The 19,317-nt window shown below is 44.1% G+C and overlaps 1 protein-coding gene across 1 annotated transcript in view; it reads left to right on the top strand.

Moving 5' to 3' along the window:
• The window catches only part of LOC138431402 (neuroligin-4, X-linked), a 397,040-nt gene that overhangs the window by 238,008 nt on the left and 139,715 nt on the right, over positions 1–19,317 (top strand). The window contains exon 5 of the mRNA XM_069573501.1: positions 3,614–3,766. Coding sequence (XP_069429602.1) covers positions 3,614–3,766 — 153 coding nt within the window. The remainder of the gene's footprint in view (positions 1–3,613; positions 3,767–19,317) is intronic.

The following is a 19,317-nucleotide window of genomic DNA, read 5'->3' as shown; positions in this document are numbered from 1 at the left end:
TTGTTTGCTTTTACGATTGTTTCCCCCGAATGTACTGATTCCAAAATAGGGTTTTCAAAGCATCTTCTCTGGCTCGCAGTAAAACACACGAGAAAGTGTCTTGAAGAGAATTTGTTGTTTCTCTCTGAAACACATTTTGGAAGCTTTAAAGGAAAAAAAAAATTAAAAGTAGGGGGTATAAGCAAAGAATTGAAAAAGGCTGAAAAGCTACATCTTCTCATCTCTGTTTTCACACCACGGCTGCTCTCAGAACTTTTTTTTTTCCCCCTCCTAAAAATGTTTAGTTGCTATGGAGAGTTTCTTTTCGAAGGCTCTCAAATTGTTGGACAGATTACCCGCTAGAAGTAGAGTGATTTTTTTTTTTTTTAAAGATGGAAGATAACGCAGCAAGTAAACCATCATTAGCAAGTGGTATCTTCTTCCTTCAGTGGGACAAATGGTTTAGAAGAAAAGAAACAGCTTAAAATCAGCCTTTGCAGGCTCAGGCAGCTTGGGTCTGCCTCTGTGTACTTGGTCGCTCAGTTGTGTCCGACTCTTTGCGACCCCGTGGACTGTAGCCCACTGGGCTCCTCTGCCCATGGGATTTCCCAGGCAAGAATACTGGAGTGGGCTCCCATTTCCTTCTCCAGGGGACCTTCCCGACCCAGGGATGCAACCTCGTATATTCCATTGGCAGGCGGATTCTTTACCCCCTGACCTGTCAGGAAAGCCCAGGGCATGGATTTCTGACTATTTAAGTTAAAGGGACGCGTGCCCTCGATGGACCTGTGGTTCTCTAGCTGAAAGACGATTTAAAGTGGACCTGAGACGCATCCTTGCTGGGAAGCAAAAGTTCCCTCCAAAAAAGTTTGCCTTTTTATCACTTGCTTGGCTTTTCCCATCCTCTAGGTTTGTCTCATAAATCAGCGGGTCGCCGAGAAAAGCTCTGCCATAGCTGCCTTCTCACCCGCTGTTCTCACAATATGACTATTATTTAATATTTTGTAGACCCGCATTCGGAGCATTCTTCTTGCTTTTGGTATTCACCTTAGAGGTTTCTTCTGATGCCTTTGGCCCACGACAGCTGCCCTGAGTCATCAGCTACCCTGTCCTTGTCAGGCCCCCAGACCACTTGTAATTTCATCCGTATCCCTATATAACCAACTACAGGTGTCATTTGCATCTTGTACCCTTCTATCTTCTTAGCATCTTATTCCTTTTTTTATCACTGGCATCTGTTTTCACAATCCCGCCAGCTACCTGTTATATTAAAATGCTTTCTCCTTTTACTTAAATACCATAGAAACTGTTGTTTTGTTCTTTTTCCCCTAACGTTGAATGAATATGACATCTGATTATTTCTTCCCCGAGCTCACAAGAACCTTCTTCTGTCTGTCTTAGAAGGTAATAGCTGTTAACGTAACGCCTTTTTTTTTTTCACCTGAGGGAACCCCTTAAAACAGTCCCAAAAATGTCAACTTTTTTCTTTCCGGTAATGCAACCAAGAAGGGTAACATTAAATAAGAACTCAAACAGCAAATCAGTGTCCAGAGACACTAGTGGCTGGTGTAAGACACCACACCTTATATGGACGATGATTGATGAAAGAGTTCCACGTAGCATATGATGAGTGAGGGCCTCCCAGGGGGCTACTCGGTGAAGAATATGCCTGCCAGTGCAGGAGATGAAAGTTCAGTTTCTGAGTCGGGAAGGTCCCCTGGAGAAGTGCATGACACCCCACTCCAGTATCCTTGCCTGGAGAAGCCCATGGATGAAACAGCCTGGCGGGCTATGGTCCATGGGGTCGCAAAGAGTCAGGCACGACTGACCACTGTTCAGTGAAAGATTCAAAAAGGAGTTTTTACTTCTTGCTCAAATTTTACATGAGAAGATAGCGTTCTTCTGCTGTGGGTTAAGTATCTACAGACAGATGCGGCTTGACACTTTTTCCTGTACTTGACTGTGACCACGGGGTTCTTTGGCCTCCTGGAGGGTGTCTGGTAGCAACCAGGAGCCTGTTTTCAGATGGTGCTCGTAATTCATTTTATAAGCAGCCTCTATCCACATGTTGGTTGATTTCCTTAAAATTCATTCCTGATCATTCAAACATGTCTCCATAAACTAGGCAAAAAAAAAAAAAAAAAAGTTTTTAAGGAAAAAAATGTAAATACATTTACATGGATACGTTTGCTTTTTTCTTGATAATACATATCCATCATTGGCTCAGTCATGTCCGACTCACTGCGACCCCATGGATGGTAGCCCTCCAGGCGCCTCCATCCATGGGGTTCTCCAGGCAAGAATACTGGAGTGGGTTGCTATTTGATAACGGGCAGGTATTTAAATGACACATGTGTCTATGTATATACATACAGAAGTTCCCAGAAACAATTATAATTGGGGTCAGGATTCTTAAAAGACTACATTTAAGCTCAAGGGATGATGAGCACCAAAGAAGTTATTTGATCACAACTTTTGAGAAAGCAGTCATATGCTGGGCAAATTTCTCTTGTCACAGACCATTGCAAAGTAGGATTTTCACATCAGTGTCCAAGTCATGATGACTAAGGATACTCTGGTTTCAGATCACAGTGGGAGTTTTTATTCCAGGTGGAATTGAGCAGGATTGCAACCATTTCATCTTGAGGTTGCAATCTTGCACCATCTTTATTTCAGTTTACATCGCTTCCACTTATTTTTTTTCGGTCACTTCAGTTGTTATATTGTTGCAAACAGTCATTTAGAGAAAAGACACTTGCTTGGGTACCTTTGTTTTTCCATGTTTCTGTTCTGTTGATCATTTTTTTAACTATTTTTTCTTTTTGTCATAATGCGTCGAGAGCTTGTGGTTTCTCTACCAGTCTTACTTCTCATTTTTACGTCGAAAGTGAATCTTGAAGCTCATGTTTGACTGAAGAAGGCAGTTATAGTAAAAAAGTGATAATTTTGAAGTTGAGTTTGCACTAACTTAGATAGTTAAAATATATGCTTTAATAGATACTATGTACCGACTCTTTGTGATTCCATGGACTGGAGCCCACCAGGCTCCTGTGTCCATGCCCTTCTCTCCAGGGGATCTTGACATCCCAGGGATCAAACCCAGGTCTCCTGCATTGCAGACAAATTCTGTACCAGTAATAGACGCCATGGGCTTGTTCCGGGCATGTCCCCTTCTAGGGTTTGATTACTATGTGGGGAAGAAGTGATTCATTCATCTCAGGGGTGAAATTTGTAGTGTCATAGGTACATATGGAAGCATACCCATGCATGCAAATTCATTCCAATGTCTGCGTCATTTCTATGAGTAGGAAATGTAGCAACATTGACCGTTATCCTTAAGCCATCTTAACTGTCCTCGTTCAGTCGCTCAGCCCTGTCGGACTCTTTGCAACGCCATAGCCTGCAGCGCGCCAGGCTTCCCTGTCCTTCCGCACCTTCCAGAGTTTGCTCAGACTCATGTCCATCGAGTCCTTGATGCCATCTGACCATCTTAACTGAAGTATTCCTAATTCAAGAAAGGGCCACGGGATGGATTCCCATTTCAACTAGGGAAAGTCACTCATGTCTTTCGATTTACTCTCAGTTAATCAGTGTGATTTTTTTTTTTTCCCCTTTACTTGGCTCTTTCTTGCAGACATCCATGATCAGAACAGCAAGAAGCCGGTGATGGTGTACATCCACGGCGGGTCCTACATGGAGGGGACGGGCAACATGATTGACGGGAGCATCCTGGCCAGCTACGGCAACGTCATCGTTATCACCATTAACTATCGGCTGGGGATCCTAGGTGAGTGAGTGCTCGTTGACGACAAGCAGGTTCTGCTTCTTGTTCTGTGGGGGTTCATTGCTTCCACGAATGTTACTGCATTTCTTGGGAATTTCTGCTACAAACCTCACTGAATGCTCCAAGAGGCATTTCCTCCGTAACTTTGACTAATGCTCCAAGAGGCATCTGTTCCGTGACTTTCACGGCACACCGTTGGTCAGTCCGTCCGTTTTCTTTTTTATCACGCTGTGAGATGCATCTGCTCTGTAACTTTCACGCTTCTTTTTTTGTTCGTTTCTGTGACTTTTCATGTTTTCACCCCTTGGACGCTCCTCAAGCATCAGCACACAGGAGTCCGTGAGAAATTTTTGCTTCTTGTTTTGTCGGCACTGTTGCTTCCACTCATGTTACTCTGACACCTAGGAATTTTCTGCTACAAACCTCACTTCATGGTACTCACTACATTCCTTCCCTGACTTTCAGGTAGCACCATCCATTTCCTTTTTTGTTTAATTTTCACATTTGACTCCAATGGTTTCTTTCCCTTAAACCGTCCTCAAACAGATTCAGCCTCTTGGGTCATTGAATGAACTTGGGATGTTACGGAAAGCACTTTTCTTTCTCTGGGCTTGGCTGACATAAACCTGTCGCATGAACACATTGGGTGCTGTCTGATGAAGCGTTTGGGAACAGGTGATAACTAGATAGAGTGGACAATGGGCCATGCATATGAGCTTTTGTGGCTTTGTGGCTGTGTTGATCATGAGTTGGAAACTCTCTTCCTTACTTACTCTCTAGGACATTGCATATCTAATGAATCTTGAAGACGAGAGGCGGTAGGTGGTCACATGACTTGCATTCTCGTGTGATGAAACACTCTTATTTGAATTTTGTAACTTGGTGATATTTCATTTTGTGTAAATTTTACAATTGACTGTGAGCCGACCTTGTCTAAGAGCATAGGAATTCAAGAGCAGCAGTCTGTTGCTTTGGTATTATATTCATTTTCACCAACAGTGTGGTTGTGAAAAAAAAAATAGCATTTTGATGGAAATATTTTGAGGCTTATCTGCTGTGGTTTTTCCTGCTCTTGGTCAGTTCATGAAGACTATCCATGGTCTATATAACCGCATTTATTTTCAGGGCAAAATGCACTGAGGGGGCTTCCCTGGTGGTCTAGTGGTTGAGACTCTGAGCTTCCATTGCAGGGGGTACATGTTCAATCCCTGGTCAGGGAACTAAGATTCTGCAAGCCTAGTAGCAAGGCAGAGGAAAAAAAAATGCATTGAGATGGTACAGAAAATTGAATTTGTAACAGTATGGCTGTGAGAATGAGATCTGTGTGTCATAGGATGTTTATGGATTAAAAAAAAAAGTCTGGACTCATGGAGTTGTGTCAAACAAGAAAACATGTTTTCTCCAGATACACAAGTATCACCAAGAATATTTTATTTTCAGCTTGATGTTTGAATTTTGTTGTGAGCATTTCGTTTCATTCACCAGTAAAACATTCACGGATAGAAGACCCCAGGGAAGCGGGACAGTTGTTGAAGTGACTTTCTAATTGAAAAATGCAAGATGTGTGCACATTTGTACCTTTGGGAACAACCATGGAGTACTTGAAATTTCAGGTTTTCAAAATGGAAACAGTGATGGACATTATTTATTTATCTTTTTGTCTTGAACTCCAAAATCACTGCCGATGGGGACTGCTGTCATGAAATTAAGTGACACACGCTCCTTGAAAGAAAAGCTGTGACCAACCTAGTCAGCATATTAAAAAAAAGCAGAGACATTGCTTTGCTGACAAAGGTCCGTGTAGTCAAAGCTATTTAGATTTTTCCAATAGTCAGGTATGGATGTGAGAGTTGGACCATAAAGAAGGCTGGGCACCAAAGAGGACTGATGCTTTTGAATATGGTGCTGGAGAAGACTCTTGAGAGTACATTGGACTGCAGGGAGATCCAACCAGTGCATCGTAAAGGAGATCAGTCCTGAATATTCATTGGAAGGCCTGATGCTGAAGCTGAAACTCCAATCCTTTGGCCAGCTGATGCAAAAAGCTGACTCACTGGCAAAGACTTAGGGCGGGAGGAGAAGTGGGCGTCAGAGGATGAGAGGGTAGACAGCATCACTCGGCGTCTAGAGCCTTCTCGTCTCGTGATTTTTATTTCCTTCTCTTTTCTCACGCTGGTGCTCCGAGCCAAATCTTGGTCGTTTCCGTTCATTTTGAAGACCGTGGATCGCAAGCGCCTCTGAGTATTTTCTTGTTTGTTTGTTTCAGAATCCTCTGGGGAGTTGCCTTGGCTACTGGTGTTTGAGACAGGAAGTGGTGATCCGTGATCCCTCACAAAAGGTCCATTCTCAGGATGAGGTGGGCAGAGGAAGCCAGGGACCACCGCGTGCCCCCTGGCAGCGCTTTCAAAGAGCGCAGTGTGGGGGTCTGTATGGAGCGTCACAGCTCCCGGTGCTGCTTTCTGAACAAGGCCGTGGTTTTGGGCAAGCTCTCGCTTTGCAGGAATAGCAAAACGTTGTCTTGCCTGAACGCCATGGCGCCGATGCAACTTAAAATGTTAGATTTCAAGAGAAATCGACGCCTCTCCCCTCTCTAACGCCCAGCTGGGTATTAAGCAGCTTTACACGGTGATCTCGTATCTGTTTGGCCTGTTTTTTGAATCGAACAATTTTGTGGGACTCACACACACCTTCTTTTCTTTTTCTTTTCTTTTCTTCCTCTTTTTTAAGAAAAAAAAAAAAGAAAGAAAAAGCTTCTGATTCTAGCTTTCCTCATCCGAACCGTTTTAAGTTTACCTTCTGCTGCTGAGAGGTGGAAGAAGCAAATCTTGGGGAGGGCAAAAGAGAAGCTGCAAGAGTCATGGGAAGGAAATGAAAGAAGCAATTTAGCATCCCCGAGACAGTCTATTTACATTCTGCGAATGAGTTCGCGTGAAGCCCAACACCACAGACCCCCTTTTATCTGAAGCTGTGAAAGTGTGCCAACTTGGCCGATTGTACAGGGCGATAGATTTCGTTCAAGCGTGACTCAGTCAATCTTTTTCAGACTTCTTGCGTGGACTGCCGTCCCCTTGCAATCCAGGCGGTGGTCGTTTACTTCTTTGCTTGCAGGGAAAATTGCTATCATTGTCTGAAAATATTTCAAACTGTGATTTTTTTAATGAGTCAATGAAATGGTATAGCATACGCTGTGATGATCATCTGTAGTAGAGCTTTTCATAGGAGTAGACGTTTATTTTACTAAAACATAAAAATCACTGTTGGAACTTTTTCTTCAAAAAGTCGTACATGCCGAAACGCTGTTTTTCTGCCTAAGGCATGGAAAAGCTTTGTTTGAGATGATTACTGCTTTTTTTTTTTTTTTTTAAACAGAGTAACAAATTCTGTTTTCCTACCCCCAAAGGGAAGTTTTGCAAAATGAATGATGGTCAGAAAGAAAGCATTTCCTGAATCGCTGTAAAAGGTGGTTCCGTTCTCTCCCTTGAGAGGTTATTGTGCACACCATACTAACCATCCAGTGGGTTTGTGCTTGTGAGGTTTGATAGCCCAGGACTTGGTTGCTCAGTTCCTCAGTTGATTTTCTGCCACCCCATTGCCTGCAGCACACCGGGCTTCCTTGTCCTTCACCATCTCCCGGAGTTTGGTCCAACTCATGTCCACTGAGTGGGTGTTGCTAGTGACCCTTAAGCCCAGTCACGAAATAATTTCCAGTGTTATTAATAGCCTTGGACAGCTTATTAAGGTCACTGTTAAGCCACTGGAGAAAAAAGAAAAAAAAAAACTGCAACTAGCCAAAAATGTAATGTAGTATCTATCCAATACCACCTAAATTTCCATGTATCGTTCTTTCGAAAAACAAGGATAAAGCAGTTGTAATAGGAGATCAATGGGATGATCCCCACACTTGCTTTTCAGACAAGGAATATTTTCTTTCATCAGGACTGCCTAACGCAAACCTTGCTTAGCTAGTGAGCACCTGGTTGATTGTCTAATCTAGGGTTGTTTGGGAAATGTTAATGATGCTGCTGGGCTTACACTGTAGTTTTATTTTCCTGAAAGCAGGTCCTTGATTGCTGATGCAGTTTTCTTAAAATCACTATTGATAGGCCCCTGTGGCACATATGATATGTGCCCCCAGCCATGATGTCTGAAAAAGCGAGGCTCTTGTTGCTACAGATCTAAGGCTTTGTCCACCCATCCAGTGTCTAACCTCTGAAGCCCATTTGGTTGTATTCTTAACTGCCTTTGACCCACACGTGGAATTAAGACCATTGACCCAATGAATGAGTTCATCAGACTTCTCGCCAGAAAAGTATGTTACAGTCTGATGAAATGTCACCCATACCGTTTTATATAACTGCCTTTTTTCAAGGATTCCCAGAACATCAGAAACACCGGCTTATTTTTCATGTGCACACAAGCAAATTTCCATCTGGGCAACTCAGTGGCTCCCTTCTATTAGAACATCCTGGATATTTCTGTGCTGAAGAACGTCAGTTTCCTATTTAGCTGGTATGTACATTTCTCTTTCACATAAGAGTTGAAGATGCCATCTACTGATTGGTAGTTTGACCATTTCCCCACTCCCCCTATAAATCTTTATTCTTTATTTGACTTTATCTTTTCCTGCAGATTTTCTTCCAGAGTTCTCATGGAAGTCATTTTCCCATCAGGTCAAAAGTTTGTCTGTGTATGCCTGCCCACGCATGCTCTGTTGCTAAGTCATGTCCAACTCTTTGCAATCCCATGGATTGTAGGCCTCCAGGCTCCTCTGGCCATGGAATTTTTCAGGAGAGAAGAACTGGACTGGGGAAAAAAAAGAATCCTGGAGTAGCTTCTACTTGCTACTCCAGGGGATCTTCCTCACCTAGTTATCTCTTTACCCCAGTTATTATCTTGTCTCTCCTGCATTAGCAGATGAATTCTTTATCCCTACTGCCACCTGGGAAGCCCTCAAAAGTCCATCAGCATATCAATTAAGAAAACAAAACAAAACACCATCTCTCCCTTCTGGGACCTTCATGCTTCCCTCCCAAGCCCATTCTCTTCTCTCACCTGTCAGAGTCTCTGGTTAGGTTTCCACCTTGAAAAACTTGACTTCTCATCCTCAAGAGAGAAAGTCTCCACTAGTCAGTGATGGAAGATGCTAAATGGATAGAGGAAATAGAAGTTATTGCCCTGAGGGGAAAGACAAACAAAGGGAGGTCTGAGAAAATGGAGAGTGTCCAGACACTTTATGTAGGACCACTCACAACTCCCAGTGTTGGGATAGACTGAAGGCAGGAGGAGAAGGGGAGGACAGAGGATGAGATGGCTGGATGGCATCGCCGACGCGATGGACATGAGTTTGAGCAAGCTCCCGGAGTTGGTGACGGACAGGGAGGCGTGCTGCAGTCCGTGGGGTCTCAAAGAGTCAGACACGACTGAGCGACTGAATGAGAAAAGCAAGCCGCAGTCGCGAAGCCAAATGGGGATGGAAGGAGCCCTTAGAGTAAGACCCTCCGTGGTGGGTCTGCGTGGGGGTGATTGGCCAGCCTGCAAACAGGCTTCCAGACTCTGTGTCTCCAGTGGTCACTGATGTTGCTCTAGAGGGTGTGGGGGGTGAAGGAAGCTGTATCCACTAGGGTCAAATGACACAGTTATATGGGATGGACCCGCTGCAGCAGGGAAGAAGGTCGAGCTTCCTTGATCCAGGCAGAGTGCCCGGTCACTCAGCTGACTTTGACGCCTCATGATTGCATGTGCTGTAGCCTGCCAGGCTCCTCCGTCCCTGGGATTTCCCAGGCAAGAATACTGGCAAGAAAGAGGACGTGTTAGTCGCTCGGTCGTGTCCCATCCTCTGCAACCCCGTGGACTGCAGCCCACCAGGCTCCTCTGTCCACGGGATTCTCCAGGCAAGAATACTAGACAGGGTTGCCATGCCCTCCTCCAAGAGATCCTCCCCATCCAGGGATCGAACCCACGTCTGTTTTGTCTCCAGCCTTGGTGGGTGGGTACTTTACACTGCGTTGTCTGTCAAGCCCTCCCTGAATCAAAACTTATGCAATAGAGAAAAAAAAAAAAGGCAAGATGCTTACCCCTTCCCCTCTGCCGAACAGAAGGTCTTCCGTCATCTTCATCAGTAGCTCTGCGTACATTTGATACTTGCTGGGAGACTGTCAGTCTGGTCTCTGTTGTTGCTGGTGTGTTGAGAAGTACCAGGACCTTGGACAAAAAAAAAGTCAGGTTTCCTGGGGATGACCATGGACTTAGGTTTTCCTCTTCTGCCTCCTGGTGGCTGAAAATGCCCACTGCAGTCATTGATGTGACCCGCACATAAGGAGGAGGTTAGGTTGAGAGTGAATGCTCTATTTCTGGGATTTTAGAAGAACATCAGGAGGGTAGATATGGAAACCACTATGATGGGATAAAGAATCTGTCATGAGATAGATGTCGCTTCAGTTCAGTTATTCAGGCGTGTCCGACTCTTTGCGACCCCATGGACTGCAGCACCCCAGGCCTCCTGCCTGTCCGTCACCAACTCCCGGAGCTTGCTCAAGCTCATGTCCATGGAGTCAGTGATGCCACAGAGAAAAGTAATACTCTGCAGCCGATAAAGGCAGTGAGGGGTGGCCATGAATTTGAGAAGCTACAATAGAAAAGACTTTTTTGTTCGATCTCAAACGCACAAAATTATTGATTAGGTTATGATGTAGAATTTCCTCCAACTCTTGATGAGTGATTCAGAATTTCTTCAAAGGAGTTGCCTTCTTATTTTTGCACGCATAGTCTGTTTTGGAAATCACAGCGTTCGGCCACGCTTGATAAAACAGTCTGTTCTAAAAGCACGTGTTGGGATTTACCTGGCTCTCCAGTGGTTTGGATTCCACCTTCCGATGCAGGGGACACAGGTTCGGTCCCTGGTCCAGGAACTAAGATCCTACATGCCTTGGGACAACTCGCATGCCTCAACCAAAGATCCCACACTCTGCAAATAAGACTCGACTCAGCCAAAAATAAATTCATTAATTCATTAATTATTTTAAACAGCACAGGTATGTGCTTACTCGCCCAGTCGTGTCCAACTCTCTGTGACCCCGTGGACTGCAGCCCTCCAGGCTCCACTGTCCATGGGAATTCTCCAGACAGGAATGCTGGAGTGGGTTGCCATGCCCTCCTCCAGGGGATCTTTGCAACCCCAGGATTGAACCCAGGTCTCCCACATTACAAGTGGATTCTTCACCATCTGAGCCACCAGGGAAACCCATACATTGCAATGAACTGATTTTAGGGGGTCATATGAACTTTTGCTCGTGATCACCCGGGGCATCCGTTAAACAGTGCTCTTTCTTGGATGTTTTCTTGGACATTTGCCTCGCAAACAATCTCCGATGATGACTCATTCTGAAAGAAAGAATCCAGTTTCTCTGCCTTGTGCCCTTTCTTCCTTTGGCTTTGCACACAGCAAAAGAGGGGCTGATCGATTTTCCTTCATTCAAGGGTGGTTTCTGTCTTCACGGGGATAAACATCATTTTAAATGAAAGGAAACGTGTGAGACTTCGTTCTTGGTCCAGTGTTTAATAAGACTTTGTTTTCCCACCGTGCAGCAGAGGTTCCCCAATTTAGTTTCCTCATTGAGGAACTAAGATTCTGTATGCTGCACAGCCAAAAAAATTTAAAAAAAATATGTTTTGAGTCATGATTTGGAAAAAAAGAACGGAAAGAAAGGTGTGACTGGTATTTGAGTTGGGGAAGAAGATGGTGGACTGTGATTTAAAAAAAAAAAAAAATACTGGTGAGTTCCCAGGAGTAGCATTGAATTTGAGAGCCTCCAACATTAGCTTGATTGGGGTGAGCCGGAAATTCAATTTCAGGCAATGATTCCATCAGAGAAATGATTTTTAACCAACACCTGTAAGAGACGTACCTGCTTTTTTTCCTGAGTACCTTTTCTTCCTCTCTCAGATGTAGTTAAAGAATTAGTCCTTAGTCCTAAGTCAGATCATTGAAAAAATCTCTAAAAGGCAATTGGAGTGTGACCTTGAAAGACCCTTGAGGCAGAAATGCTCCAAGACTGTACACATCCTGGCCTGCGGAGCATTTTTCTTTCTCTGTTTCCCCTCACTCACTGGACTTCCCATCATGGTCTTTATGAAAGTAAATCCTTGAAGACACAAGGATCAGCGAGAACACGTTTTTCTGGTTTGGGGTGTGTACCGTTTAAAAGTCTTTATTGAATTTTGTTACAGTATTGCTTCTGTTTTACATTTTGCTTATTTGGCCCCGAGGCATCTTAGCTTAGTGGGATCTTCGCTCCTTGACCAGGGGATGGAACTCTCACCCCCTGCTGTTAAAAGTGAAGTCTTAATCTCTGGACGACCACGGATGTCCTCAAAGAGAATATTTTAAGCTTTAAAATGTAACCCAGAAATGGCAGATATGCTATGCATTTAACAATGTGAATCATATTTAAAAAAAATATTTCAGTCCATCAGTTCGGTTCAGTTCAGTCGCTCAGTCGTGTCCGACTCTGCGACCCCGTGAATCGAGCACACCAGGCCTCCCTGTCCACCACTGGTTATTGTTTTCTTTACACTGCATTATAGAGAGATCAAAGGCTGTGCTTTCAAAGAGGATACAGACATGTACTCACATCGAAAACTAATCTGAAACAGTGTGACTTGAAGAGATACTCCAAATTGCCAATCATCAGAGAAATGCAAATCAAAACTGTAATGAGGTATCTCTTCACCCTAGTCAGCGTGGCCATCATTAAAAAGTTTACAAATAGCAAACGCTCTAGAGGGTGCGGAGGAAAGGGAAGCCTCCTGCACTGTTGGTGGGAATGTAACTTGGCAAAGCCACTACGGAAAATGACATGGAGCTGCCCCATAAAACCAAAATCAGAATTGCCATGTGATGCAGCAATCCCATTCCCCCGGTCTATACACAAACAAAACTTGTCATTTAAAAAGATACAAGGACCCCTTACGTTCATAGCAGGACTGTTCACTGTAGCTAAGACTTGGAGACAGTGTAAATGTCTGATGAACAGATACGATGGATCGATAAAGGACATGTGATATATATATATATATATATATATATATATATATATATATATGAAATAGAGTAATTGACGGCCATAAAAAGCACGAAGCAATGGCAGCGTGGACCAACCGAGAGATCATAATGTGAGGTGAAGTAAGTCAGAAAGAGAAAGATATGAAATCCCTTCTAAGTGGACTCGACCGCACAAACGATCTTACCTGCAAGACAGAAGTATATTCACAGCCATTGAGAACATCCTTGTGGTTGCCTAGGAGTCACGGGGCAGAGGGATTCGAAATGTGGGGTTAACAGATTCAAACTGTTGCATATAGGATAGGTAAGTGGCAAGGTCCGACTGTTTAGTACAGGGAGCGAAAATGTAAATCCTGTTTTTTAAAATAAGATTCCATAGTAACATATGGTTTGGATTAAGTCCCATCTGATGCGCTGGGCAGCATTTCCTTTGCTTTAAAAATAATAATAATAGTTCTTGGAAAGAAGGGTGTGATTCTCAGCATAAAAGCTCAAAAGTATTTTGGAATGTTAAATGCATCGCTTTGACGTAACAGACATTGGACACGGATGACCTGAGGTCTTTGTGCAGATAAATCATTTGGAAGACTCTTTATGCCATTAATTGGGGTCACAGGCGTTGGTTTCTGTTGTGTTCAGTACAATGGTTTTTATTCTAGGTTCTGATATCATGGGGAAAAAAATCTAGGTCTTGGGCAGTGGGTTTGTCCTGGCGAGGTAGGTAGGATAGACATGCATTGCTATAAAGATACACATTTCAGTATAGACAGAGGTATGGGGTAACCTCATTAAGAGACACCACCAATTCTGAAAGTCAAGTGAAAGTTAGCTGCTCAGTCAGGTCCGACTCTCTGCCATCCCAGGGACTGTAACACATTAGATTCCCTCCATCCAAGGGATTTCCCAGAAGAATACTGGAGTGGGTTGCCATTCCCTTCTCCAGGGGATCATCCCCACCCAGAGATGGAACCCAGGTCTCTGGCACTGCAGGCAGACTCTTTACCAAGTGAGGCACCAGGGAAGCCCTCAGCATAGACAGAGGAATGAGACAGCGCCACAGGAGACACCCCCAATTCTACTGAAGAGAACTAAGATTTGTTCCAGGGTTGCAGAAGGGACTTTGGAATAACAAAACATTTCCCCTTGGAATTGAGAAATGCTTTCTGTCACTCAGCGTGGTCGCTGTGTTTAATAAAATATCCCAGTGATGGTTTAGATAACTCAGTTGTGAGTTTTTTCTTAGCCATCTGCAGATACAGTCAATAAAATAGAAAAGATAGATAGTAGATAGATAGGTGATAGGTAGGTAGACAGGTAGGTAGGTAGATAGAGACAGAGAGAGTTAAAGTTACATAGATAAATACAGATAGAAAACATAGAAAAGACAGATGGTAGCTAGATAACATGGCAGAGAGGTAGGTAGACGGGAAGACACATAGACTCAGGAAGAGATAAAAATAAAGAGATGGGTGTATATGTTACATATAGATACAGATAGTTATATGTATAGTATATAGACAGATATGGAGAGATGGTTCAGTTCAGATCATTTCAGTTCAGTTCAGTTGCTCAGTCGTGTCCAACTCTTTGTGACCCCATGGACTGCAGTACGCCAGGCCTCCCTGTCCATCACCAACTCCTGGAGTTTACCCAAACTCATGTCCATTGAGTTGGTGACGCCCTCTAACCATCTCATCCTCTGTCGTCCCCTTCTCCTCTCGCCTTCCATCTTTCCCAGCATCAGGGTCTTTTCCAATGAGTACTGGAGTGGGGTGCCATCGCCTTCTCCTAGTGAGTATAACACTGCCATTTTTTATGTGCATTCTTCAATGGCTAATATTGTTGAGTGGTCTTCTCATGTGAATATTGAAATATTGGCCATTTGGATGTCCTCCATTTACCCATGTTTTGTTGAGTTATTTACCCTTTTAGTTAGAGACGAAAATGGCAACCCATTTCAGTATTCTTGCTTGGGAAATCCTATGGACAGAGGAGCCTGGCGGGATTCAGTCTGTTGGGTCGCACTGAGTCAGAACATGGTCTTGGGACTAAACAGCGGTAGCAGTGGTTTTCGTATTGATTTATGGAGAGGGTTTTTAAAGTTTGATTTTTAGATGACGTGTTCTAGATGCATGTTCCTTAGCTGTTAAGTTGAATTTATTTCTTTTACGTCTTTCTGCCTTTGCCCTTTGCTCTTTTTTCCTTTCAGAAGTCTTTACGTAACCCAGGATCACACCTATTTATACCTATTTTTTAACAGCTTATTCACAAGAGATGTATTAATATATTTTATGACCCACATGTTATTGAATGGAGATGTCTCAATATTCACCTTACCTAAAAATTAGGCAGCCACAGACCTTAGTTTCTGCAAAAATCCCTTAATCTCTTATGTGTTCAGAGCTCTGCAGTTTTAGACATTGCTTTAGACCAGATCCGTTTTGAGCTAATTTTTTTTTTCTCTTTTGAGTATTTCCATGCAGTTTTTGTTCTTGATATATTACATTAATCAATTTGGGGCTCTTGAACTGCCATCATAACCTGTGGTAAATCCCCACTTGGCCATGGTGTATAATCCATTTTTCATGCTGCTGGGCTTGGTTTGCTAGTATTTTTTTTTATTTTTTGAGGCCCCTTTTTTTTGTTTGTTTGTTTAACTTTCCATTCTAGGAAAGGAAATGACCTCTAATTCCCAGAGTATTATTGCGCTTCCCAGGTGGCGCTGGTGGCAAAGAACCCACCTGCCAATGCAGGAGACATCGGAGATACAGGTTCGATCCCTGAGCAGTCAGATCCCCCCTGGAGGAGGGCAGGGCAACCCACTCCAGTATCCCCGTCTGGAGAGTCCCACAGACAGAGGAGCCTGGCGGGGCTGCCGTCCCTGCGGTCACAAAGAGTCGAGTATGACTGAGCAACTAAGACAGATACGTCAGAGTGTATTACAGATTTCATGGTTCCTGGACCTCTGCACTCCTGACATTTGGAATGCATGTTTCCTGTTTCATGGGAGGTCACTGTTGTGCACAGTGGGGTCTGAACTGCCTGACCTTTGCCCTCTGGATTCCAGTGACATTTCCCAGGCTGCAGTTGAGACAACCACACACGTGCTCAGGCGTGGCCAAGATTCCCCTGCTGGGCAGGGCATGGGAAGTGTGGACCCGGTTGAGAACTGCTTGCTTTTTCTGTATCTCCATGCTCTGAGAACGAAGGGGCATTGCCACTTTATTGAGAAAAGTGCACACTCAGTGGCGTCCGCCTTTGTTTCTTCACGGGAAGGATGGACCCAATCTTCCTTGTGGGCTCGCGGCGGGGAGGTGGTCATAGCTCATATTGTACGTAGCTTCTAAGTGTTTGCTGTTGTTCAGGTGCTAAGTCATGTCTGACTGCTTGCAACTTCACGGACGGCAGCACGCCGGGCTTCCTTGTCCGTCACTACTGCCTGGAGTTTGGTCAAACTCGAGTCCATTGAGTCAGTGATGCCATCCAATCATCTCATCCTCTGTCGACCCCTTCTCTTCCTGCCTTCAATCTTTCTCAGCATCAGGGTCTTATGCAGTGAGCCAGCCTTTCACATCAGGTCATCAAATATTGGAGCTTCAGCCTCAGTTCTTCTAATGCATATTCAGAGTTGATATTTTTTTTTTTTAGGATTGAATGGTTGGATAATCTCCTTGCAGTCTAAGGGACTCTTAAGAGTCTTCTCCAGCAGCACAGTTGGAAAGCATCAATTCTTCAGGGCTCAGCGTTCTTTATGGTCCAACTCCCACCTCTGTACATGACTCTTGGAGAAACCATTTGTAGCTGTTCATTCACTCCGTTATGTCTGACCCTTTGTGACCCCATGAACTGCAGCCTGCTAGGCCTCCCTGCCCATCACCAACTCCCAGAGCTTGCTCCAACTCATGTTCATAGAGTCAGTGATGCCATCCAGTCACTTCATCCTCTGTCGTCCCCTTCTCCTCCTGCCTTCAATCTTTCCTAGCATCAGGGTCTTTTCCAATGAGTCAGTTCTTCGCATCAGGTGGCCACAGTAGAGGAGCTTTAGCATCAGTCCTTCCAATGAATATTCAGGATCAGTTTCCTTTAGGATTAGAACCATAGCTTTGACTCTATGGACCTCTGTCTGCCGAGCTGTGTCTCTGCTTTTTAGTTCTGCGTGTTTCCCAGACAATAAACACCTTTCGGATGATTCCTCCTGGCTCAGTTCTGCACTTCGTAATGCAAAATTAAATCTCGTTCACGAAGGAGAGAGTATATTTACTCCAACATTTGTTTTCAATTGTAGAATGAGTGAACTCCTAGTTGTCAAAATCCTTGAATGCCTAATTTTATGGAAATTGTGTTTATTTCCACTTCTCATACTCGGCAGCTGCTGCTTTTTCGCAAATACCGGAGGTTTCATTTTCCTTGAAACACGTCCTGATGGCAGTGTCATCCATGCAGAATTCATTTTCATTCCGTGTCGGTTAGCTTGAACAGAGACAGCTTTGTCAGTGACATGCATTTGTCCTTGAGTGAAAACCAAAGGTTTTAAACAATGTTTTCAATCTGCATGTGTTTATATTTTCATCAGATTTTGATAGTTATAAAAACAAAACAGTGCAAGTCTCTGAGAGCTTTTTTTTTTTTTTGTCTTCAAGTCATTGCATGGATATTTTAACCAATTATAATATTTTTAACCTTTGAAACGTACCTGCTAGCTTTGAAAGAATGAAATGAATTTTTCCTCATTGGCTACAGAATGCATGCCTTTGCTCCAGCAGTGCATAAAGGCTGTGTCTCTCATTTTCTTCTTAAATTACAAGAAAGAAAAGCGAAGTCGCTCAGTCATGTCCGACTCTTTGCGACCTCATGGACTGTAGCCTACCAGGCTCCTCCGTCCATGGGATTTTCCAGGCAACAATACTGGAGTGGGTTGCCATTTCCTTCTCCAGGAGATCTTCCTGCCCCAGGAATTGAACCCAGGTCTCCCACATTGTAGGTAGACGCTTTACTGTCTCAGCCAGCAGGGAAGTCTTAAACTACAAAGCTGTGCATATAAAGCAAAACCTGTCAGTTTTCTCTTTCCACCAATCCAATTACAAATGCTTCCTAATGCCCTCTCTGTGGATTTCAAAGAAGGCCCCTGCCATCTTGTAAGTTGAGTCTACCGAAGGTTCTTATGGAAGATTAGTTTAAGCAAACTAGGTGCCCAACGGCCGATGAATGGATAAGGAAGTACATATACACAATGGAATTCGAGTCAGTTTAAAGAGGTGGATGAAAAAGTGAAAGTCGCTCAGTCGTGTCCGACTCTTTGTGACCCCCATGGACTATACAGTCTATGGGATTCTCCAGGCCAGAATCCTGGAGTAGGTAGCCTTTCCCTTCTCCAGGGGATCTTCCCAACCCAGGGACCGAACCCAGGTCTCCCGCATTGCGGGCGGATTTCGTACCAGCTGAGCCACAAGGGAAGCCCAGGGAAGCTCTAGGTGGATGACCCTTGAGCCTATTACACAGAGTGAAGTAAGTCAGACGACAAACACCGTATACTAACAAATATAAATGGACTCTAGAGACATGGTATTGACGATCCTACACGCAGAGTAGCAAAGGAGACTCAGCTGTGAAGAACAGACTTTTGGACTCCGTGGAAGAAGGAGAGGACGGGGTGATTTGAGACAAGAGCTCTGCCACATGTACATTACCGTGTGTAAACCAGATGGCACGTGGGAGTTTGATGTTTGACTTGACGCCCAAAGCCAGTGCCCTGTGACAACCTTGAGGGATGCCTTTGGGGAAGGAGGTGGGAGGGGGAGTCAGGATGGAAGGGATACACGTGTGCCTGTGGCCGATTCGTGTAGATGTATGGCAGAATCCATCACAATGCTCGAAAGTCTATAGTTCAGATCAGTTCAGTTGCTCAGTCCTGTCCGACTCTTTGCGACCCCATGGACCGTAGCACACCAGGCCTCCCTGTCCGTCACCAACTCCCGGAGTTGACTCAAACTCATGTCCATCGAGTCGGTGATGCCATCCAGCCATCTCATCCTCTGTCGTCCCCTTCTCCTCCCGCCTTCAATCTTTCCCAGCATCAGGGTCTTTTCAAATGAGTCAGTTCTTCGCATCAGGTGGCCAAAGTATTGGAGTTTTGGCCTCAGCATCAGTCCTTCTAATGAATATTCAGGACTGACCTCCTTTAGGATGGACTGGTTGGATCTTCTTGTAGTCCAAGGGACTCTCAAGAGTCTCCTCCAACACCACGGTTCAAAAGCGTCGATTCTTTGGCGCTCAGCTTTCTTTATAGTCCAAATCTAACATCCATACATGACCACTGGAAAAACCATAGCTTTGACTAGACAGACCTCTGTTGCCAAAGTAAGTTCTCTGCTTTTTAACATGCTGTCTAAGTAAAGTCATTATCTTTTAAGTTAAAATATTAACTTAATAAAAATATTATAGTAAAAGAGTTTAAAAGAAAGTTATGTGGGTATTTTACTCATTATTGACTGGG

The sequence above is a fragment of the Ovis canadensis genome, chromosome Y (assembly GCF_042477335.2).
Source record: "Ovis canadensis isolate MfBH-ARS-UI-01 breed Bighorn chromosome Y, ARS-UI_OviCan_v2, whole genome shotgun sequence".
NCBI lineage: Eukaryota > Metazoa > Chordata > Mammalia > Artiodactyla > Bovidae > Ovis > Ovis canadensis.
The sequence above is the reverse complement of the archived record's forward strand: the minus strand, read 5'-3'. Positions and strand labels throughout refer to the sequence as shown.